Raw genomic sequence first — 25,713 nt, forward strand, 5'->3', positions numbered from 1 at the left:
GCTGGCCCTGATAACAAGTACTTATACTGTATTAGAGACAATTTCTGTAGTATCAAGGAAACCATTTTCCTTGATACTACACGCGTGCGTGCGTGTGAACAGGATGAATGGGGGGGGGGGGCACCAAAATCTGGTTATGCTCAGGGCGCTGTGAAACCTAAGGCCGGCCCTGATAACAAGTACTTATAATGTATTAGAGACAATTTCTGTAGTATCAAGGAAACCATTTTTTTAAATGCAATGGCAAAAAAAAAAAGACTGCAAGAAAATGAACAACCTAAATTTACCAAGAGTAAAAATAATGCTAATTCCATCTGATGAGACTCTGACTGAGAGATGGATTAGTACATTATATGCTTTAGATGGATTAGTACATTATATGCTTTAGTCAGGCTACAGGAGAGTAATGGGATGTTGTAAGTAATAACACTCATCAGTCATCATACAAGTCAACATACCGCATACAGAATTTAATTGAAAAGTGCCAGTGACAATGGAAATACTTACACGTGGAAGAACTGAAACATTGAGCTTCACAATTTACATTATACTTCATGGAACAGACAGCATAGGTTGAAAACGTCAACAAAGCAACTACCTATTCAGCTAATCCTTCAAAAGGTTTTAAGTAGAGTCTAAAAAGTAAGGTTCTACAAAGCCAGCGTGTATATGTAGAAAACATAAAATACTGGAGTGTTTAACAATCAGTTAGCTCAGGAAGACATTTGCGCTAGCTATGTTTTATACAAATATAAAAAATATTTTTTACTTGCTAAAAAAAAAAATATTAAGGGCCCGTTCACACCAGCTTGCCTGTTTTTTTGCCGTGATTTACAAGGCAGCTAAAATATAAGGACAGCATGAAAACATTTTCAGTTTGCACCAATGTAGTGTATTGCAGCATGGCAGAAAAAACACTGTCATGCCCCCTTAGCTACAGGATAGGGCTACAGGATAGTGTAATGCATTGCCTAGCAACGTGTGGTATTATGCGTTGCATAGTATGAATGTACCCTAACGTACCAAATCTCTATTCCGCTAAATTATAAATAAAGCATGACGAGCTTGCCGCTACAAAATAGTGTTGTGTTTCGATAAATGGAAAACTAGAGCAAGAGTTTGATGCTGACGGTTTCTACAAATCTAAAACGTATACATGGTAACTCTATGCAGGAATAAGGTCAGTACACATCATTGTAAGTCCATGTAGAAGAAGAGCATTCTCAATCCATGTTATTAAGGAACAGTAACCGCAGTTGTCATAGCCAGAATTCCTGGAAGAGAAAATCAACAGAAAATTAGCACAACTGTAATTCAGTCACTGTTACATCCATTACATAGACATTATTGGCTGGTGGGAAAGGTCAAGTGTTAGTCAAGAAAGTGCTGTATTTTTTGAACTCACTTTTTCTCCCCCAAAAGTGGGGGGGGGGGGGGGGGTGAGGTCACTGTGTCTTATAGTCCAAATGCAGGAAGTTCCTGACTTTGTGAACGCCTGCCAATACGAACCTCCAAACCACCGCAATGTCGGGGACTCCCTGTACTGTGCCCAAGCAGAGGACGAATAGAGAACACAAAGATGCATAGAGGATGACACAAGGACAGAGGCAGACACATAGGGACATAGGAGGACACAAGGAGATACAAAAGGTACAAGGGGGCATGAGGTACTAAGGGGACATAATCCACAAGATGCCCATTCACCATGGATGCACCAGGTTTAGTATATATTTTTTCCCCCTGGTTTTTGTCCTCTAAACCAGTGTTCCCCAACGCTGTCCTCAAGACCCGCCAACAGTGCTTGTTTTGTGGAAGTCCTCAGAGGTAGTTATTTAGCGCTGCTGAGACACTAATTACAGTACCTCACCTGTGGATGTTTCTGGTTTACATGTACTGTTGGTGGGCCCTGAGGACAGGGTTGGGGAACTCTGCTCTAAACCTAGGTGTGTCTTATGGCCAGGAGAGTCTTGTGGTCCAAAAAATACGGTGTGTGTGCTTGTGTGCGTGTGTTGGGGATGTAATTGGTTGTAGTGCACAGGTGTCAAACTCCAGTCTTCGAGGGCTAAATCCATGCCAGTGTTTAGGATGGACTGAGAAATAAAGAAATGTGTTGTACACGATGAACCACATCTTTCCTGATTCAGTCTCATCCACTAGTATGAGCTGTGACAAAAATAGTTTGGGTCACCCTGAGCTGCTTGGTTACTCTGTTATATATATGTGGAATGGATTTTTGAAACAGCATATATATTTTTTGCAGACACTGTGTATATTCTTATAATGGAGAATAATGATCAGCAGGCCTCGGTATCAGACCAGCCCACTAACGATTGGTAATAGTTGTTAGCATTGTATTAGGCAGGAAAAGAGTTGGGTATAAGCGGACAGTAGCATTTGTTTTTCTTTCTTTTATATATCCCTGCAGCCCTCAGACTGCTGGAGCTTTTAAAGAGACTCCTAGTGCCTCACAGACACATAAATCATCTTCTGGATCAAGCAGAAGATCTTCATCAAATAGGAGCTCAAACAAACATCATTATTCTTCAGATAGAGAGAGGAATTATTGTTGGGCTTGCAGAGATTATCCGCTACATGAAAAATTAGTATGTGGTACGTTTCTTCACGCTACCAAAAGAAAGAGAAGCCCCCAGCCCTGACTTGCCAACACTTATTAAGGACATAGGCCTCAATTCACTAAGCTTTATCAAACACTTTATCAAACACTTGATAATTTACCTCATGGGTAAAATCTAATTTTGAATTCACTAAGGTGTTATATATTTATCAAATGTTTTATCGATAAAACGTTCAATAATTCTATAACACCTTAGTGAATTCAAAATTAGATATTACCCATGAGGTAAATTATCAAGCGTTTGATAAAGTGTTTGATAAAGCTTAGTGAATTGAGGCCATAGTACATCAGACACTTATGGAGCAAACAGCGTCCACATCAACACCCATAAGTATTGGTAAGGACGATACTTTCACTAATCCTGATGAACAGTCAGAAGAGGAAAATATAAACTTTGGATTTAATTTTGCTTTGGTCAATCCCTTTATAAAATCTATAAAGGAGGCTATCCAATGGGAGGATGAGTCTGAGCCACCCAGCAAATCCAAATGTTATTACCCTCATTTAAAAAGAACCAATGTGTCGTTTCCTATTATGGAGGAGGTGACCAACTTAATAAAAGAAGAGTGGTCCAAGTTAGAAAAGAAAGTTCCATTATCTAATAGATTAATGAATATGTATCCTTTGGAAGGAGAACTACCACAGTAGCTGGATTCTCCGCCAGTGGTAGACGCTTTTGTAGTATGCCTAGCTAGGCATGTAACTTTACCATCTGAAGACTCTGTACCATTTAAAGATGTAATGGAAAGAAGAATGGATGCAGAACTTAAAAAATCCTATACCAATATGGGCGGTGCGTGCCGTCCGGCCATAGCTTTAACCTCAGTAGCCAGAGCACTTAGAACTTGGGCAGACAATCTGGAGGGGGCAATCCAGGCTGACCTAGACAAGGAATCTCTTATTTTGGCCTTAGAGGATTTTTGGATAGCATCGGATTTTATCCGTGAGGCATCATTTGATATTATTTGTTCTTCCGCTCGGGCCATGTTACACTCACTAACATCCAAAAGGGCCATGTGGCTTAAAGGTTGGTATGCCGACCCTAATTCCAAGGCTACATGGTGTAAAATTCCTTTAGACGGGAAAAATCTTTTCAGTAGTAAACTTGACACGGCTATTAGTGGAGTTACAGAGGTAAGTCTGGATTGCTCCCTCAGGATCGCCGCCAGAGGAGACAACGTCCAATAGGTAACAGGCCAAATTATCAACCTCGTTTCAAAGGCTTTAGCACCAATAAAGGGGGACGGAATTTTCGTCGCTAATGGCAGAGTGAACAATCAAACATTGCTAAATATAACAAACAGCGAACCAATAATACAACCTTCCAGCCTTCTAAATCTTTCTGAGGGGACGCCTGCCCACACGGAGAAAGTTGGAAGAAGACTAACCAAGTATTTCAAAGTGTGGGCGGAGCTAGTAAAGGATCCCTGGGTGCACGATACCATACGAAAGGGCCATTCATGGGGCTTCGAAGACGGGGTTTCTCTAGATCATTTCCAAGAAACCAGAATTCCCAAATCAGAACATCACAATTCGGTCCTATCCCAGTACTTGACCGAATTGATAGAAAAGGAAGCTGTAGTACAATTCAAGGTTCTTCCGTTTGGGATCTCCACGGCCCCCAGAACATTCACAAAGGTATTGGTTACTATCATTGCACTGCTCAGAGAAAAGGGGCTTCGCATACACGCTTACCTAGACAACATTCTATTGATAGCTGCTTCATATCAAACTGCTCTACAACACAGAACTGTACTATTACACACACTCCAGCAGTTTGGTTAGTTGGTCAACTGGAAAAAGAGCAGCTTGATACCCTCCCAGACGATAATATTTCTAGGAGCCGAGATAAATACAATTCAGAATTCCGGGAGGCTTCCGGAGGAGAAATTAAACAACATAATGTCCAGGATAAAGAAGGTGGAATGCAAACAGTCCATGCAGGCGAAAGAATGTCTAAAGATTTTGGGAACAATTACATCAACAATTCCCATGGTAAAATGGGCGAAATGGAAGATCAGGATATTTCAGAGGAATTTTCTGGACCAATGGGATGGCCGGAGTATGCAACAACAAATATCGATTCATCCTTCAGCGAAATCCCAACTCGCCTGGTGGAAGATCCCAACCAATTTGTGGAATTATCACAGCATACAAATGCCAACACCACTAATCTTAACTACTGATGCAAGTCAGAGGGGCTGGGGAGCACATCTCATCCAACAGTATGCTCAAGGCGTATGGCCGTATCCGACAGCAAATGCATCAGCAAATATCCTAGAGCTGAGGGCAGCCTTTCAAGCTCTTCATTACTTTTTACAGGAACTACAAAACAAGTATGTACTTCTGAAAATGGACAATACTTCAGCTGTGGCCTAAATACAAAATCAGGGGGGCACCCACAGCCGAACTTTGTTGAGGGAAGTATCTCCCATTATGACATGGGCACAGATCAACCTACGACACCTACAGGCAATACATATTCCGGGTGTGCAGAATTCGATACCGAACAGGTTGAGCCATTACAAATACGACAACAACGAGTGGTCATTGAACATGGATGTTGTAATGATCTGTGGTCGATTTCCACCGACAGCGCACTCCAGATGTGCTGAAGCAGATGGGAATCCCCACAATCACGGAAGAAGTGTACCCAGTATGTGCAAACACATATGCAGAGGGAAATTCCAACCATCAGGTGGAGCTGTGGAGTACAGAGAAGCAGGTTCTCTGTACAACCACAGATGTCAGATTGGAATTGCACGACTTGAAGCAGAACAGAGCAAACAGAAACAAGATAACAAGATAGTAGAGAACAGGAACAGAAACTAGAAGACTAAAAATGTCTACCAATCTAGTCGCCCCCCGGCGACGATAGACATATGAAACAGACCAGAGTGTGAAAACCAATCGCACAAGAGGCGATTGCTATCAAAGATACAAGGCTGAATAAAGACAGAGCATAAAGGAAGATACAGCAATAGGTAAAATGTGAAGGCCAAGGAAAATAACAAAGCACTAACTGAACACGGTCACCGCACGTTATGCGCAACAGCGACAAAACACGTTAATTGCACGGACACCGCACGATAAGCTCAACAGTGACAAAACGTACCAACCCTGACTAACATATGAAGACAGAAAGCAAAACAAACACCACTGGAGGCAGTGCAATCGCAAGTTCAGGACAAGACAAGATTAGGCAGTACAAATATAACACAATACTAACTGCACTAATAGGAATGCCGAATGCACTCCCCAAGAATAACTACACTAGAATATAGACAATATGATCCAAACAGGCTGAGGCCCAAGGTGAGTCTATCAAACAAAAACCTATGACGAGCAAGGAACTCTGGGAGGAAGTGACATATATACTGAAAACCTTCCAAGGAAGCAGACAAGCAATTTGCATGACAAGTGGATGCAAATCAGTCCACAGCAGCAAGCTGACAAAAAAGGCCCCTTTTCCCTGGACTGCATTATGCAACCTGCATAAGAAACCAACCAAATGTCCAGGGAAACACGGCCAGCAAAGCTGATTCTAACAGATGTATTCAGGATGATATGCGAAACTTGTTGTCAACCTCAAATAGATTTGATGGCCTCCCCTTACAACACGAAATGCAAATGCTTTTTTCCCAGTACAAATTCAAGGAAGCGATGGGCTGGGATGCTCTAACGACAAATTGGAATGTCACCCTGGCATACGTCTTTCCCCCAACTCCAATAATGATCGCGTACTGAAGAAAATACAACAGGAACAAGCAGTAGTGCTGGCAGTAATTCCGAACTGGCCTCGCAGGCCCTGGTATACGTTACTTCAAGAGTTGTCGATAGCTGCACCAGTGCCTCTCCCATGCCCGCGGAATCTGTTAACGCAGGGGGAGTTACTTCGCCCCTACCCAGCAATACTGTCTGTGGAAACTGAGAAAAGCAAAAACTATTAGCTCTAGCTTGCTCCAAGAGTGTAGTTGACACATTGATACAGGCCCGGAAAAATGCAACAAATTTCACATATCACCGTATACGGTTTAAATTTATAGAGATGGCAGCCAAAAACCAAATTGATCCTTACAAACCTAAAGTGACAGATATCTTACAGTTCCTGCAACAAGGTCTCGATCTAGGTTTAGGTGTCAACACATTGAAGGTACATATTTCTGCAATCTCCGCATTAACCGACCAAAGGTGGGCATCAAATCCTCTAGTTTTGCAATTTGTAAAAGCGGTCACTAAATTAAGACCTGCAAGAAAGAATTTATATCCTCAATGGGACCTACCTTTAGTATTACAAGGACTGTTGCAAGCACCCTTTGAGCCATTACAACAATGTACGTTATATAACCTGACTATTAAAATAGTCTTCTCTTCCCCATCGCAATTATGTCCGCTCGGCGCAGTTCAGAGATTCAAGCATTAGCTTGCACTGAACCATATTTACAATTCTTCCAAGATAGAGTAACTCTGAAACCTGTTCACGAATTCATTCCAAACGTGGCACCTCATACCATTTCAACCATAATTGGAACTTACCCAACTTCATAGATTAATCTATGCCGTATCCAAAGTCACTGGACATCCCTTCAATACTATCTGCATATTTGAATATTACAAAGGAAATACGTAAGACACAGAGGTTATTTATCTTACCTACCAAATACAGGAAAGGCCATCCTGCTACAACGAGGACAATCGCAACGAGGTTAGTGAGGGCAATCAGGGCAGCTTATAAGGCCAAAGTCAAAGAAGCGCCAGAAGAAATTAGAGCCCACTCCAGAAGAGGACTATCTGCTTCATGGGCAGCATACGCCAGAGTTTCACCTGAAACAATCTGCAGAGCGGCCAACTGGTCATCGATAAACACCTTTATAACTCATTACAAAGTTGACCCAGCTGCAGGGTCTACCGCTGACTTTGGGAAAAAAGTTTTGACTTCTGTTAATATTATTTGATTATGGTTATTTTGTCTCTGAATAAAGAGTGTAATTGTTAAGCATAATCTGTTTACCCACCCAGACGTTTTCTTGGTAATAGTTAAATCCCATAGTATGCTGACATGGAATTGTATAGAAAAACAGAAAATTGTATACTTACCTAACCGTAATTTTCCTTACCTGTACAATTTCCACGTCAGCATACTGGATTTCCCACCCACATTTATCTTTTATACGGAAATAGGCCTAGTTACAAAAAGCGGTGAGCCAGGCAGCCATCTTCAAATTTATAGCTACATGTCCTGAGGGGGTTAAGGGGGCGGGGTTAACCCATAGTATGCTGACGTGGAAATTGTACAGGAAAGGAAAATTACGGTTAGGTAAGTATACAATTTTCCGTTATTCAGTTCATGCAAACTATATGATTTACACAGGTGTATGCATTTTGCAATTGGACTAATCAAAATCATCATCTACTGCACTGGATTGGTCCTATTTCAAAGCTGAATACATGTGTAAGATTAATATAAAATTTGCACCAGTTAAAATTCATAGCATCTCTATGAAAAACAGTGTTCTGCCCACCCAGCTGTCATCAGCTCGCCTCCTATGCTATAAGCAGAGTTGTGCTGACCCTGCATAACCCCATCACTCCCCATATGGCTACAATTTCATGCCACCTGGCTAAGAAAAATTTTGGGGGAAAATATTGAAAGATACAGGAATTTAAGAGAGTGATTCAGGCCATTTGCATCTTCCCAAAGGCAGAGGTCTTTCGCAGTTTTCTGCGTGTGTTTTCTGCACACCATGGGCTTGATTCACTAAACCGTGATAACTCATATCATGGCCGTTTTCGCATGCATTTTCGCGTTTGCGCGCAATTGCGAATTTGTGGAAATTTGCGATTGTGCATGATAATTCGCGATCGTGCGCAAACGTGCAAATTACGGTTATCACGGTTTCGTGAATCAAGCCCCATTTGTGTTTGTATGCACAGAAACGCATGTATTTTTCACAGCAGCAACAAAATGTGCAGAATTATCATGCAAGATGTTAGTTTTCTTTCTGTGCGCGAAAAACGTATTAAGTGTGAACTAGCACATTAATTAACATGAGTTCTCAGTTTTTCTGTGCAGAAAACGCACACAAGTGTGTCCCCTACCACAGCTGTAATGATATGTATGAAATGATAAAAAACGAAAAAACAAAACAAAACATACATGTGAAAAACTGGTTGATAACTCTGGTTCTGGCCTGTTTTCCTGCGTCTGTGTTCTCTTCTTTTGATACAGGTGGTACTGGTGGTGGTGCTTCAAGATCATCAAGGATGTCAACATGAACATTTCGGCTGACAGCCAAATTGTGTAGAATACAGCATGCCAGTATGATCTGTGCTCCCTTTTCTGGAGAATACTGCAGTACGCCCCCAGACCGATCAAGACACCGAAATCGACTTTTTAAAGATCCAAATGTGTGCTCAATAATAGAATGGGCAGCTTTGTGTGCAGCATTGTAATTCTTTTCTGCTTTTGTTTTGGGATCTTTTATAGGTGTTAGAAGCCACTCTGTCACAGGGTATGCGTCATCACCTGAGGAGCAAACAAAACTATGAGATGGCAATATACAAAACTACTGTGATAAATTAGATAAAAAAGAGACATTCTAAAGGTGGTCACACACACCATACTATTATAAGTTCAAATTTTACACCAATTCGATAAATACAATCGGTTGTATCGAAAAATCGAAAAGGTTTTTTTTCATTCATTTGAGAAATCTGATGGAAATTCACGTTTTTATTCGATAAAAGAAGATCGGGAGTGTTGGATTTTATGCTGTATGGCCACACACCATTCATAATTATCACACCATAAATCATAATCAATTTTTATGACTGATTGTAACATTTAAAAAATTTGACCAATGTACCACACACATGCAGTAGCAAGAAAAAGTATGTGAACCTTTTGGAATTATATGGATTTCTGCACAAATTGGTCATAAAGTGTGATCTGATCTTCATCTAAGGCACAACAATAGACAATCACAGTCTGCTTAAACTAATACCACACAAATAATTATGTTTCCATGTTTTTATTGTACACAGCATGTAAACATTCACAGTGCAGGTGAAAAAAGTATGTGAACCCTTGGTTTTAATAACTGGTTGAGTCTCCTTTGGAAGCAATAACTTCAGCCAAACGTTTCCTGTAGTTGCAGATCAGACGTGCACAACGGTCAAGAGTAATTTTTGACCATTTCTCTTTACACAACTGTTTTAGTTCAGCAATATTCTTGGGATGTCTGGTGTAAATCGCTTTGTTGAGGTCATGCCACAGCATCTTAATCGGGTTGAGGTCAGGACTCTGACTGGGACACTCCAGAAGGCGTATTTTCTTCTGTTTAAGCCATTCTGTTGTTGATTTACTTTTAGGATTTGGGTCATTGTGCTGTTGCAACACCCATCTTCTGCCGAGCTTCAGCTGGTGGACAGATGGCCTTAAAGAGGACCTCCAGTGAAAATAATGCAATAAAAAAAGTGCTTCATTTTTACAATAATTATGTATAAATGATTTAGTCAGTGTTTGCTCATTGTAAAATCTTTCCTCTCCCCGATTTACATTCTGACATTTATTACATGGTGACATTTTTACTGGGGGCAGGTTATGTAGCTGCTGCTAGCTGTTTTGGCTGTTAGAGACAGCTGTAAACAGCTAATTCCTGTCTGTGAACCTTGTTACATTGTAACAAACTGCCAAAAGTACCGCGGTCCCAGAGCTTCTTGTGGGAGGGGTTTCAGCACAAAATCAGTCATACATCGCCCCCTGATGGTCTGTTTGTGAAAAGCAATATATTTCTCATGTAAAAGGGGGTATCAGCTACTGATTGGGATAAAGTTCAATTCTTGGTTGGAGTTTCTCTTTAAGCTCACCTGCAAAATGTCTTGATAAACTTTGGAATTCATTTTTACTTCGATGATAGCAATTCGTCCAGGCCCTGACGCAGCAAATCAACCCCAAACCATGATGCCCCCACCACCATACTTCACAGTTGGGATGAGGTTTTGATGTTGGTGTGCTGTGACTCTTTCCACACAGAGTTGTGTGTTTCTTCCAAACAACTTTGGTTTCATCTGTCCACAGAATATTTTGCCAGCACTGCTGTGGAACATCCAGGTGTTCTTTTGCAAACTTTAAAAGTGCAGCAATGATTTTTTTGGACAGCAGTGGCTTCCTCTGTGGTATCCTCCCATGAACTCCATTATTGTTTAGTGTTTTACATATCGTAGATTCGCTAACATAGATGTTAGCATATACCAGAGACTTTTGTAAGTCTTTATCTGACACTCTAGGATTCTTCTTCACCTCATTGAGCATTCTGTGCTGTGCTCTTGTAGTCATCTTTACAGGATGGGGACTCCTAGGGAGAGTATAGACAATTTGTTGTACCATGAACTGATGAACTGCAAGGCTTTTGGAGATACTTTTATAACCCTTTCCAGCTTTATGCAAGTCAACAATTCTTAATCATAGGTCTTCTGAGAGCTCTTTTGTGCGAGGCATCATTCACATCAGGCAATGCTTCTTGGAAAAAGCAAACTCAAAACTGGTGTTTTTTATGGGGCAGTGCAGCTGTAGCCAATGTCTCCAATCTCATCTCATTGATTGGACTCCAGCTGGATAACATCTCACTCCAATTAGCTCTTGGAGATGTCATTAGCACTGTGATACATGGTGTGTTCAATAAAAACATGGAAACATTTATTTTAAGCAGACTGTGATTGTCTATACTGATGAAGATCACACCACATTATATGACCAATTTGTGCCGAACTCCATATAATTCCAAAGGGTTCACATACTTTTTCTTGCTACTGTATGTTCAATTTTTCCCCAATTATAAAAGCAATTATTGGAAACTCAGAAAAAATGCTTGGGCCTGTACATAAAGTAATTGACATCTACCATACACCATACGATTTTGATAAAAATTGATACGAAAAATCCAACACTACCAATCTTCTTTTATCGAATAAAAACAGGAAATTCTATCAAATTTCTCGAACAAATGAAAACATTTTTGGGGGAAATCAGACCGTAATTATCGTATTGGTGTAAAATTTGATCTTTTAAATTGTATGGTGTGTGGCCAGCTTTACTCTATTCATTACTCTGATCATAAGTACACAAAGCATCTGAGGTTACTTTGTGTAAAACACAGTATTCAACAAAAAGTACTCCTCTTATATTTAACTGTTGCAGGAAATAGAATAGTATGTAGAATCTACAGAGAAAGATTACAAAATAGAGAAGTGTGAAAAATATATTTACTCTCATAAGGATTTACCTTATTTTATATTGAACGGTTCCTGGTCTATAAAAATAAAATGTCATTTTAGGCAAAGTGGCTGGATAGTGTACTAGTTAAGGGCACCACCTTTGACACAGGAGCACCAGGGTTCAAAACTATTTAGTGAGGAGTCCATGGGCAAGTTTATCTAACACTGCAGGGAGGCCTACTGAGTGCTCCTTTAGTGGCTACGGCTCTCAAGAGTCCAACAGAAAAAAAAAATGCTATACAAGTGATAGCATTTTTGTTATTACAACATGAGCATACATAAAAGACAGTTCACAGTGATTATTTAATGTACATACACATAATCTGCAAACATACAGCACCACACTTTTAATTCTGGTCATGTGGACTATTAATAGGGAATGTCTGGGAGGATGCTGGATGTGTGTTGCTGCTAAATTTATACATTGCATGTTAGCACTGCAGAGAGTTGATTCAAATAGTTTAATATTACAGAGCAAAGTTCCCTGTATATACTCAACTATAAGCAGGAGTCCTGCGCGAACGCGGGCGGACCACGTCCACTCACTTTTTTTGGAGAGAAGACGCCGTCCACCCTAGCACCCTGGAGGGGAGCAGCGCAGTGGAGAGGAGCACTGGGCAGAGCAGCGGGGAAGGGCGGACGTCCCCCCCCCCCCCCCCCTTCCCTCACCTTGGGGCTCCTCTTCCTGGCTCTCCCCTCCAAAACAATTGCGGTGGTGACTGGCAGCGAGCATCAGTGGGCGGGACTTAACTTCTCCAGTGCTCCAGTGTTCCGGCGAGTTGACGCTGTGCGTGCCGCTGCTCTGGTCTTCACTAGACCAGACTAGCTGCACGCACAGCGTCAACTCGCCGGAACACTGGAGGAGGTAAGTCCCGCCCACTGATGCTCGCTGCCAGTCACCGCCGCCAGCCACCGCCGCAATTGTTATGGAGGGGAGAGCCAGGAAGAGGAGCTCCAAGGTGAGGGAAGGGTGGGGGGGAAACGTCCGCCCTTCCCCGCTGCTCTGCCCAATGCTCCTCTCCACTGCGCTGCTCCCCTCCAGCTGGGGGGACACCTAGCTACATATACTGGGGACACCTATAGACTGGCTACATATACTGAGCACATATACTGGGGACACCTTTACACCTGGCTATACTGGGGACACCTATGCACCTGGCTACATATACTGGGGACACCTATACACCTGGCTACATATACTGGGGCCACTATACACCTGGCTACATATACTGGGGACACCTGGCTATACTGGGGACACCTATACACCTGGCTACATATACTGGGGACACCTATACACCTGGCTACATATATTGGGGACACCTATACACCTGGCTACATATACTGGGGCCACTATAAACCTGGCTACATATACTGGGGACACCTGGCTATACTGGGGACACCTATACACCTGGCTACATATACTGGGGACACCTATACACCTGGCTACATATACTGGGGACACCTGGCTATACTGGGGACACCTATAGACCTAGCTACCTATTCTGGGCACATCTATTCACCTGGCCACCTATTCTGGGAATATCTATACACCTGACCACCTATTCTGAGGACATCTATACACCTGGCTACCTATTATGGTGACATATCTACATCTGGCCACCTATTCTGGGGACAACTATACACATGGCTACTTATACTGGGGACGCCTATAGACCTGACTAGCTATACTGGGGGTACCTATTTTGGGGGAACTGCTGTCAGATTTGTATTTTTGGGGAACCGCTGATGCCAGATTACGTGTATTTTGGGGAACCGCTGCCAGATTGTGTATGTTGGGGGACCACTGCTGCCAGATTACATGTATTTTGGGTGTTACGTGTATTTTGGGTGATCCACTACCAGGTTTCACATATTTTGGGGAACTGCTTCCAGATTATGTGTATGTTGGGGGAACTGCTGTTGCCAGATTGTCTATTTTGGGGGAACCACTGCCATATTATCTGTATTTTGGAGGAACCTCTGCCAGATTATGTGTATTTTTGGTGAAATGCTGTCAGATTACATCTACTTTTTGGGGATACACTACGACAGAGCTCAAACTTCCCCTGGCAGACCTTTTATACCACTGCTAAGGCCATGCATATTTGGCCTCACCCATGACCACGCCCATGCTATGCTTAACCACGCCCATTTTTTGGCGCGCGGCGCAGAGGTTTTTAGGGTGAGTCAACTCACTTATTTTTCCAGGACTAGACCCCTGACTATAAGTCTAGAAATTTAGGTCTGACATTTTTATTTTGTTAAAGTAAATGATAGGGGACGACATACACAGGTCAGACCTACATTTCTGACTTTCAATGCCTTGTACACACGGTGCATTGTTCTGATCGATTTTGTATAGAAATGACCAGAAAAATGATCGGAAAACAGATTGAACTTGTTAGAAATAACTAATATGACCGTCAATCTGATGGAAAATTGCATCCTGTGTACTAGGCATTAGTCCAGTAAAATGCAGGTTCTACTGTGACAATTGTACTACTAAACGGTATTGGGCCCACACAATTGCATGAGGAATTGGGTAACAATTCTTCACTGGTGACATTACTCCTACGTGTGTACAATGCTTTAAGTCAGCCAGCCCAGAAATATTATTTTGTTTCTTCTCATCCATTCAAATGTAAATGTGCTTTTGTGCTTTGGATTCACATTGTCTGACTACACATTCTCTGTACATGTGCTGCCAAGCAGTATCCTCTCTACAGAGATGGAAAACCCCAAGTGTTTCACAGCTGCATATGTAGCTACATACTGTTACTAAGAAAGCACATACTTCAGCAGAGTTTATGTGCTGGAGGGGGACACAAAGGAAGCAGTGTGCTAGAGGGGGACACAAAGTAGGCAGTGTGCTAGAGGGAGACACATAAGGGATGCAGTGTGCTACAAGGGTACACATAAAGGAAGCAGTGTGCAAGAGGGGGATACATAAAGGAGGCAGTGTGCTACAGGGGGATACATAATGGAGGCAGTGTGCTAGAGGGGGACATGTAAATGAGGCAGTGTGCTAGAGAGGGACATGTACAGGAGGCAGTGTGCTGGAGGGGGACACATAATGGAGGCAGTGTGCTAGAGGCGGACACGTAAAGGAGGCAGTGTGCTAGAGGGGGACACATAATGGAGGTAGTGTGCTAGTCGGGTACACATAAAGGAAGCAGTGTGCAAGAGGGGGACACATAAAGGAGGCAGTTTTCTACAGGGGGACACATAATAGAGGCAGCGTGCTAGAGGGGGACATGTAAAGGAAGCAGTCTGCTAGAGGGGGACATGTAAAGGAGGCAGTGTGCTAGAGGGGGGACATGTAAAGGAGGCAGTGTGCTAGAGGGGGACACATAAAGGAAGCGGTGTGCTAGAGAGGGACACATAAAGGAAGCAGTGTGCTAGAGGGGTACACATAAAGGAGGCAGTGTGCTAGAGGGGGACACATAAAGGAGGCAGTGTGCTAGAGGGGGACACATAAAGGAGGCAGTGTGCTAGAGGGGGACACATAAAGGAGGCAGTGTGCTAAAGGGGAACACATAAATGATGCAGTGTGATAGAAGTGGACACATAAAGGAGGCACAAAAAGGAGGCAGTGTGGCAGAGGGGAAGAAACACAGGAAGTGATAAAATCAGAGAAGCACAGGACAAGCAGTGAAACTAGGGGATGCACAGAGGAAACAGTAAAAAAGAGGTGGCATAGCTGAGGCAGTGTGGAAGAGAGGACACACAGATGAGGCAGGAGACATGCATAGAAAGTAATGGTTGAGAAAGGCACACGTAGACATGGATGAGAAAGCATAGGAAACAGGGAAAGAAGGGGACACACAGAGGGATTAGTGTAAATGAGCGACACTTAGGCCTCTTTCAGGCTGATGGCTAAACTGTGCGTTTGGCAGGCAGTTCAGTGCCCTGCCTGCCGCCCACGAACACCATTCTTGTGCATTTAAAATACAGTCGAATGGCAGCATTAGGCACACCACAGTTGAAACACGGTGGCGTTACCCAGTGGAAGAGAACCGAGATATCTCACATTTGAGCTGGGCTGTGGCCGCACTCACGTGTGACTCCATGGGGGTACCGCCTATCCACCACCAGCAAAAAGTGCTGGCCAGTGCACAGGAGCAGCTGACAGGTGGTGAATTCATTGCCTGTTAGCAGCCTGTCTGAAAGGGGCCTTACAGAGAACACACAGTAGAAGGGAAAGAAGAGACCAACACCTCAACGCTAAAATTCAAAATGTTATAATAGGGACCAACGTTTATAAGTACATCTCTGAATTCAAATATGATGAATAAGTGCGGGGCAAAAACACATTGGGTCTCATCCAATTCACTTTTTCTCCTAGAAGATAATTTTTCATCTTCTGTTATAAATAACTGTTGCACTCTGCAATTGAAAAAGCACCAAAAAGTTGATGAAAAAAGTATTGTCAAAATTATTCTCAGTATTTTCTTGCTTATTGGTGACTTCAAGGGTATTTTATTTATAATTTTAAAATATCCCCTTGGAGAAAACACATGTTACATTAATTTTACAAAAAAATAGATACCGTACCCCAGGAGGGGGAAGCCTTTGATTCCTAATGAGGCTTTCCTGGTCCTTCTTAGCCAGCTCATTCCAGCACTGCCTCCCCGCAGAAGCACTGGCAATAATATTTACATTCAACGGTGCGCACAGGTGCACTATCGGCTTCCTGCTCAGGCTCTGCCGGAAATTGTGGGGCCTGATTGGGTCCACTCGACTGCGCAGGCGCAAATATTCTGCGCCTGCACAGTAGCGTGGACCCGATCTGGCTAGGCTATTTCCGCCAGTGCACATTGGGAAGCCACTACTGCCAACAAGACCTTGTCAGCAGTTCCAGCACTGGATTCCCTCTCCTGAGGAGGCTGGGGGAGCCTCTTTAGGATCCAGAGGCGTCCCCCTCTTGAGGTAAGTACCTGTTAGGGAAACTTTTTACCCTTTAGGTACACTTTAATGCCTAGTACACACCATGCAATTTCCCATCAGATAGATGGATCGAATCGATTATTCCGGCAGGTCCGATTCGCGATAATTTTTCTGATCGATTTTCCAATCACTTCTTTACCAAACTGATCAGAAAAGTGATTGGAAATCAGATTGGACCTGTTGGAAATAATCTATTTGACTTGATTATCTGACGGTAAATTGCATGGTGTGTACCAGACATGAGAGAAAGTGAATTGGATCGGGCCCATTGTCCCTTATTCATTTGCCTTTTCTCTTGAGTTTTCTCACAGGAGAGGATTTCACACCTTATCAACAAAACATATTTTAAGCTTCCAATAGGAATAAAAAAATACTCAAAATAAGTTTGATATTCCTTCTTTATCTACTTTTTAGTAGTTTTTTAGTTGCCAGGTCCTGAACATGTATTTTGTAGATAATATGGAAAATTATCTCAAAAGGAGAAAACGTAGGAGGAAGTTAGATGGTGAACAAGGTGTCCTTGAATAAAATGAGAACAACTTCTATTTCCAGAAAGAGCATAGAGTTCTTCTGTAGTCAGTACCCTGGTATGCACAAATATCAAATACTGCTTCTCAGACTTACCCAATATCCAGCCTTCTGGGAGATTTCCAGAGGTCAAGATTGTATGTAAGCTTGAATGTTTTAGGATATAGGAGTCATGTGTAGATCCAGGATATCCAGCTACCAGGTTAAGAATCCTCATGTCAGAGGCACATACCATCTGAACATTTAAGGAGTGAAAATTCTTGCTGTTTCTGTAAATATCTTCTGTTGGGGGAGACAAAGCCACATGTGTGCAGTCAATTATCCCCATGACGTCAGGGAAAGAGGACATCTTATAAAAACCATCTTTTATTGTCTGTATTGCAGCTTTGTCTGCTGGGAAAACAATATACTGTGGGGTTAACTTGTTGATGGCCTTTAGGACTTGAGTCAGGTGTCTGCTGAAGCTAGGCTGAGATATGCCCGACAGGGCGGACACTGTCCCTTGAAAGGATGCAGAGGAAAAATAGTGTAGAGCACTGAGCAGCTTTACCATCCCCGGAACAGCATGGTTGCGTTCACAGTTTGGCTCTATATCTTGCTGGATCTGGTCATATAACTCCAGTATAACTTCAGTGCTGAAGCGATACCTTGATCTAACTTCTTCCTCATTTAATCCAAAGAGGGATATCCTTGGTCTAAACACACGTTCTTTATGCTTCTGGTTAGAATTGGGATCTTGCTGCAATAGGTCTTCCTCTGTGTCTTCATCATGTATACGAAACATTGTGTGTAGTTCCATAACTGGGCTGCAGAGAAGCAAAAAGAATGTGGAGTTAACATAATATTCATATCACACATTCACCTGCACCGGAAAAGTAATTACTCACATCAAGAACACAACAGCAGCATAAATTAAAGTTTATGTACAGTTTTCCAAAGTTTTCTCTCATCTGCTGGCCTACTCTCTGCATAATTAAGTAAAGCATGTCTGAGAAGCACACATGGTCCAAAAACTTGTGTGGCCCAAAATCATAATGTTACCTTAGAGAAATCTCTATCTGGGAGGCAGTGGCGGCTCCAGGAATTTTTTTTAGGGGGTGCTATGCAGGTGCTGGACCAATTTCCGGGGGAGCTGACGACCTGCGGCGCGCGAAGCGCGCCGCGCCAAAAATGGGTGTGGCTACAACCTGCGGCGCGCGAAGCGCGCCGCGGCGAAAAAATGGGCGTGGTCATGACCGGATGAGGGCGGGGCTAACTGTAATTTAAAGTGAACCCAGGGTGAGAGTGATATGGTGGCTGCCATATTTATTTCCTTTTAAACAATACTAGTTGCCTGGCAGCCCTGCTGATCTATTTGGCTGTAGTAGTGAACTGAATTACACCAGAAACAAGCCATGCAGCTAATCTTGTCAGTTCTGACAATATTGTCAGAAACCCCTGACCTGCTGCATGCTTGTTCAGGGTCTATGGTTGAAAGAATAAGAGGCAGAGGACCAGCACGGCAGCCAGGCAACTGGTATTGCTTAAAGGGAGATAAATATGGCAGCCTCAATATTATTCTCACCTCGGGTTCCCTTTAAAAGTGCAACGCAAAGACAGAGGGCCCAAGTTTTGGTGACCCTTTTCCCAGAAAATTCACATAATTGTGCAGGTTTTCTCAAGAAAATACACGTAATGTGAGCAGATTTTAACAAAAAACACGTCCAATGACCCCAATATGCACAATCGTTATCAGATATGGCTCCAATATGCACAATCGGTAGCAGATATGGCCCCAATATGCACAATCGTTATCAGATATGGCCCCAATATGCACAATCGTTATCAGATATAGCCCCAATATGCACAATCGTTATCAGATATAGCCCCAATATGCACAATCGTTATCAGATATAGCCCCAATATGCACAATCGGTAGCAGATATGACCCCAATATGCACAATCGTTATCAGATATGGCCCCAATATGCACAATCGTTATCAGATATGGCCCCAATATGCACAATCGTTATCAGATATGGCCCCAATATGCACAATCGTTATCAGATATGGCCCCAATATGCACAATCGGTAGCAGATATGGTCCCAATATGCACAATCGGTAGCAGATATGGTCCCAATATGCACAATCGGTAGCAGATATGGTCCCAATATGCACAATCGGTAGCAGATATGGTCCCAATATGCACAATCGGTGGCAGATATGGTCCCAATATGCACAATCGGTGGCAGATATGGTCCCAATATGCACAATCGGTAGCAGATATGGCCCCAATATGCACAATCGGTAGCAGATATGACCCCAATATGCACAATCGGTAGCAGATATGACCCCAATATGCACAATCGGTAGCAGATATGACCCCAATATGCACAATCGGTAGCAGATATGACCCCAATATGCACAATCGGTAGCAGAAATGACCCCAATATGCACAATCGGTAGCAGAAATGACCCCAATATGCACAATCGGTAGCAGAAATGACCCCAATATGCACAATCGGTAGCAGATATCGCCCCAATATGCACAATCCGTAGCAGATATGACCCCAATATGCACAATCCGTAGCAGATATGACCCCAATATGCACAATCCGTAGCAGATATGACCCCAATATGCACAATCCGCATCACCTGAAAAAGAAAAGAAAAACCCATTTACTCACCTACAGCCAGAAGACCTTCTTTCCCGACCTCCTGTCCCGAGTCCCGACCTCATTGTGGCGCGCAGCGCCCGCGCGCCCACGATCCTCTTCCTTCCCGACGTCACCACGAGACTTCCTGCCTGCATGCAGAGAGCAGGGCTACGGGAAAATGGCCGCCCGAAGTCTGCAGAACAGGGATCCGGGCGGCCATCTTACCGTAGCCCTGCCTGCTGCTCCGTGCTGCCGGTGTGTGAACTGACTTGGCGTCTTTTAGACGCCTGAAGTCAGTTCACTCCAGGGGGTGCTTTGGGGGTGCTTGGACAATTCTAGGGGGTGCTCGAGCACCCCCAAGCACCCCCCTGGCGCCGCCCCTGCTGGGAGGTCTCCCCAATCCTCTCCACCACTCCAATATTCCCTCTCCCAAGTGAGAGGGTTTTCCTCAGAGTTCCTCTATTTGAAGGTGTTCATACAGGAATCAAGCTGATAGAGCAGAGAATATTTGTGCTATGATTGACAGCACCTGCAGAATTTAAAGGACACCTGAAGTGAGAAGGATATAGAGGCTGCCATATTACTTCCTTTTAAACAATACTAGTTGCCTGCCATCCAGCTGATCTTTCAGGCATCAGTAGTGTCTGAATTACACATCTGAAACAAGCATGCAGCTAATCCAGTCAGACTTCAGTCAGAACCATCGAATTTGTATGTTTGTTCAGGGTCTATGGCTGAAGGCAGAGGGTCAGCAGGATAGCCAGGTAATTTGCATTAGAAATAAATATGGCAGCCTCCATATCCCTCTCTTCAAGCGTCCTTTAAGCAAGTCAGCTACCATGCCTGGCTTCCATGCTTCATGCTTGGATATAGTAATTTAAAGTCCTGCAGCAAGCATAAAGTCATGTAAAACCAGAATTTAGATAGATCAGCTGACCTGAATACCTGTATTTGGTTAGCAGTGCGTAAGTGGTTAGGTGGTCAACATGCCAGCCAGGCAAGTAGCATTTTTCAAAGAAATAAATATGCCAGCCCCCGTAATAATCCCACAAACAGGTACAATTTTGAAGTAGATCACCAAGCAAACAATTGTACACAAATGGCAAGCATACTGTGTGTATGTATACTGTAAACTGTTTTACTTGCTAAGTGACTGAAAACTCTAGTCAGTTTGTGATTTACAGACTCCTGCTACACAGTACAGCCATTCAATCCACATCCTTTTTTTCAGATCTCCAGCTTCCTGTGTCACCTACATACTTACTGTATAAGGAATCAGCATCTCTACATAGCTCATTTATTGTTCAATGACAAGGGAGGCAAAACAGAGTTAAAAAACATTAGGCAGTTGAAACAATACACATATATTTTCTATAGAAAAAGAAATGCTGCTGGAGTTGAGTTTCATTTTCTATACTAATCTGCTGACAAACACTTTTAGTTTGCCAGCGAAGGATCCTGACATGAAGTCAGTCTACGTGATGGATGAGAAATACACATAAGGTTAGTTTCACGCTGGGGTGTTGTGTACCCTGTAAAAACAAGTTTGTAATACAACAGAGGGGAAAAGTCACATCGTTACAGAAAAAAATTAACTACCATCAAGATCAGGAATGCATACAAGTATAATTGTTTACAGTGTGTAATGAGTATTGTACTAAATAATATCACTATTTTGTGTGATGTGTCAATAGATCAAATATCATGCCAAATGGTTATTAACCATGCAATGAATGATCAGTTGCCCACAAATCATATTGTACCTCTAATATGCACATTTACTGGACACAGAAAATAATACACTGGTACATGTGTCACCAGCTGATCTCTTATTCATAAGCAGACATCAAAATAAATATCCTCAGTTTCCCTCCAGCAGTTTAAGTGTATTGGCTGCAATGGAATTCACAAAACAGAGATTATTCACATCATCACATCACTGCATCCGAATCACTCAGATAATACTGAGGGTGATTCTGTCACTGGCACAAGTTAAAGAACACACTTAGGAAATGAACAAATGCCTGTCAATAGTGATCTCCCCCCTTTCCATGCATTCTCAGCATATCTGCAGCATTCCATGTCATCATCCTGCAATTCCTGCTACAATGCAACATACAAAGGAGCTACTGATCTCATAACAGTTACATCTTTTCCATCTTCTTCTAGCACTTAGCTTAGCCGTAACAAAGCCTATATGAAGTTATTTCGCCCTGGCCCTTTACGTAATCCTGCAAGGAGGACAAAAGATCCATTACACAGAAATGTCTGCATGCTGCTCCACCCTCCCTAGCTGGTAGCAAGAACATTCTCGCTGCATAAACACATACAAATGTGTGCTACAGAGTGTTATGTTACCACCTGCTCTGCTCCAGGAACATTGAAATGTTTTACTTCCTCTCATCTCATTTCCCTTCATTTAGCTCCACCCATTCTCGCAGCTTTCTCTGGATTTAACCCCGACTTTCCCGCTTCCAATTTCCTTCCATTGCTTCCCATGTACCCTTCCAGCTATTGCTTTCTTTGTCTAGCAATATACAGTTTGCTAAATTGTGCAGTTTTCAACTGCAATTTTCACAGTCGCAAATAAAATTGATATTTTCGCTCAATCACCCCTTTTTTCTTTTCTCTCCCTCATTCTCACTTATTCCCGCTTTCCGCTTTCCTTTAATTAGATCCCCTGTTACTGCTACAGATCTAATTTTAACTTCTCATACTCAACCACTGAAAGTAGAGCTGAAAATCATATTAGTAAAGAAGCCAGCATATAGCAAAGACAACTAGTGCCAATGTTTAAAGTCCTTGTACAACCTCACATTTATTACTGCTTTTGACAATAAAATTGCATTAAAATGTACCAGTGAGTAAAAAAAAAATAAAGAAAAGAAAAGAAAAAAAAAAGGGAGAGGCAGCCTCTGGATCACCTAGAGCAGTGTTTCTCAACATTTTAATGGTACAGTGGTGTGAAAAACTATTTGCCCCCTTCCTGATTTCTTATTCTTTTGCATGTTTGTCACACTTAAATGTTTCTGCTCATCAAAAACCGTTAACTATTAGTCAAAGATAACATAACTGAACACAAAATGCAGTTTTAAATTATGGTTTTTATTATTTAGTGAGGAAAAAAACTCAAAACCTACATGGCCCTGTGTGAAAAAGTGATTGCCCCCCTTGTTAAAAAATAACTGAACTGTGGTTTATCACACCTGAGTTCAATTTCTGTAGTCACCCCCAGGCCTGATTTCTGCCACACCTGTTTCAATCAAGAAATCACTTAAATAGGAGCTATCTGACACAGAGAAGTAGACCAAAAGCACCTCAAAAGCTAGACATCATGCCAAGATCCAAAGAAATTCAGAAACAAATGAGAACAAAAGTACTGTAATTGAGATCTATCAGTCTGGTAAAGGTTATAAAGCCATTTCTAAAGCTTTGGGACTCCAGCGAACCACAGTGAGAGCCATTATCCACAAATGACAAAAACATGGAACAGTGATGAACCTTCCCAGGAGTGGCTGGCCGACCAAAATTACCCCAAGAGCGCAGAGAAAACTCATCCGAGAGGCCACAAAAGGCCCCAGGACAACATCTAAAGAACTGCAGGCCTCACTTGCCTCAATTAAGGTCAGTGTTCACAACTCCACCATAAGAAAGAGACTGGGCGAAAACGGCCTGCATGGCAGATATCCAAGGCGCAAACCACTTTTAAGCAAAAAGAACATTAAGTCTCGTCTCAATTTTGCTAAAAAAAAATCTCAATGATTGCCAAGACTTGTGGGAAAATACCTTGTGGACCGCCGAGACAAAAGTTGAACTTTTTGGAAGGTGCGTGTCCTGTTAAATCTGTCGTAGAAGTAACACAGCATTTCAGCAAAAGAACATCATACCAACAGTAAAATATGGTGGTGGTAGTGTGATGGTCTGGGGTTGTTTTGCTGCTTCAGGACCTGGAAGGCTTGCTGTGATAGATGGAACCATGAATTCTACTGTCTACCAAAAAAATCCTGAAGGAGAATGTCCGGCCATCTGTTCGTCAACTCAAGCTGAAGCGATCTTGGGTGCTGCAGCAGGACAATGACCCAAAAGACACCAGCAAATCCACCTCTGAATGGCTGAAGAAAAACAAAATGAAGACTTTGGAGTGGCCTGGTCAAAGCCCTGACCTGAAACCTATTGAGATGTTGTGGCATGACCTTAAAAAGGCAGTTCATGCTAGAAAACCCTCAAATAAAGCTGAATTACAACAATTCTGCAAAGATGAGCGGGCTAAAATTCCTCCAGAGTGCTGTAAAAGACTCGTTGCAAGTTATCGCAAACGCTTGATTGCAGTTATTGCTGCTAAGGGTGGCCCAACCAGTTATTAGGTTCAGGGGGCAATTTCTTTTTCACACAGGGCCATGTAGGTTTTGAGTTTTTTTTCTCACTAAATAATAAAAACCATCATTTAAAACTGCATTTTGTGTTCAATTATGTTATCTTTAACTAATGGTTAACGGTTTTTGATGAGCAGAAACATTTAAGTGTGACAAACATGCAAAAGAATAAGAAATCAGGAAGGGGGCAAATAGTTTTTCACACCACTGTATGTACCCCTTTTAGAACCCTGTACTCACCAAGTACCCCCCTAGCATAGTAAACATTATCACAAGTACCCCTTGACAAATATATATTTTTGATCGTAGTGCATCATAATTGGTTCTAAACAATTTCCAAGCATTTACTTTTTCTTTAATTAGCTAAAACGCTAATTTGGTGTTGTTTAAAGATTTATCATTTTATAAAACTCTAAATTTGTTATTCTTGGTTAAGTATACCAAGTCTGAGTACCCCCTGGAACCATCAGAACTACCCCCTGGGGTACGCATACCACACGTTGAGAAACTAGGGTCTAGAGGCTTCCCCCATCCTCTTCCTTACCCTCACCGATCCAAACATATTCGACTAAGGCTTGTCAAATATGTTCACATGGCCAACCCATCCGTGTACAAGCTCCGCTTTACTGCACAGGCGCAATGAACTGTGCTCAGTGCTGTTTGCTTACACTGCTCCAGTGTGGTTGTTGAGCTGTTCCTGGTTGCAAGCTGCCCTAACCTGCTCATTTCCCTGGGTGCCAGTCCAGGCTGCAACCTGTCCCCCTGTCCTTAAAGCCAGTCAGTCCAGTCCACAGCTATCCCTGTCACTGCTGGGAGCGCTCCAACACACCACACACTTGTGTCTCAAGCATTCACACCACACTTACTGCCGGTACTGGTTTAATAATAGGTGATAAGCATGACTTGGGTACTGATGGTAACAACATCCCCAACAGCAGTTTCCAAAAGTATGGCCAAAAAAGAGATTGCCACCGATACTGTTTAGCACCTTCCCTCCTGACAAACCAGCCTTTGTAGTCCATGTGAATGTTAGCAAAGTCATTTAATACAGTTCAGTGGTAAAGTTCAGCTTTACTGTGTCTCAAACAGGGTACATGCAAAATCTCTTCACCTGCGCAGGCAACTTTACCACACACTGCCGGGACAAGCCATGGATGCGGAGGGCTCCGCAGTGTAGGAATTAGGCTATGACCACCGTGTGTCACTATTATGTCACAGGCTTCCTCAGGATGTAACCAGTACCTAATACCAAATAATAATTGAGCATGTTAACCTAATGTTAAGTCAGTCTTATCCTTTCTGGCTTGTCAGCACCTGT

General features: G+C 42.6%; 1 protein-coding gene across 8 annotated transcripts in view; it reads right to left on the reverse strand.

Moving 5' to 3' along the window:
* Positions 1–443: 443 nt before the first annotated feature.
* Positions 444–25,713, reverse strand: part of LOC137506317 (putative nuclease HARBI1) — a 70,520-nt gene continuing 45,250 nt past the window's right edge. For 5 of the 8 annotated variants that reach the window (XM_068233596.1, XM_068233594.1, XM_068233597.1 and 2 more), the window contains 3 exons: positions 17,483–18,192; positions 8,793–9,161; positions 444–1,274 (listed from right to left, as the gene is read on the reverse strand). In XM_068233596.1, coding sequence (XP_068089697.1) covers positions 1,273–1,274; positions 8,793–9,161; positions 17,483–18,185 — 1,074 coding nt within the window. In that variant the 5' untranslated portion in view covers positions 18,186–18,192 and the 3' untranslated portion in view covers positions 444–1,272. Of the gene's footprint in view, positions 1,275–8,792; positions 9,162–17,482; positions 18,193–20,052; positions 20,135–22,170; positions 22,197–22,383; positions 22,438–25,713 lie in introns of those variants that run through there. The other 3 variants (XM_068233591.1, XM_068233595.1, XM_068233590.1) reach the window with 3 other exon arrangements.

The sequence above is a fragment of the Hyperolius riggenbachi genome, chromosome 1, assembly GCF_040937935.1.
Source record: "Hyperolius riggenbachi isolate aHypRig1 chromosome 1, aHypRig1.pri, whole genome shotgun sequence".
Classification (NCBI taxonomy): domain Eukaryota; kingdom Metazoa; phylum Chordata; class Amphibia; order Anura; family Hyperoliidae; genus Hyperolius; species Hyperolius riggenbachi.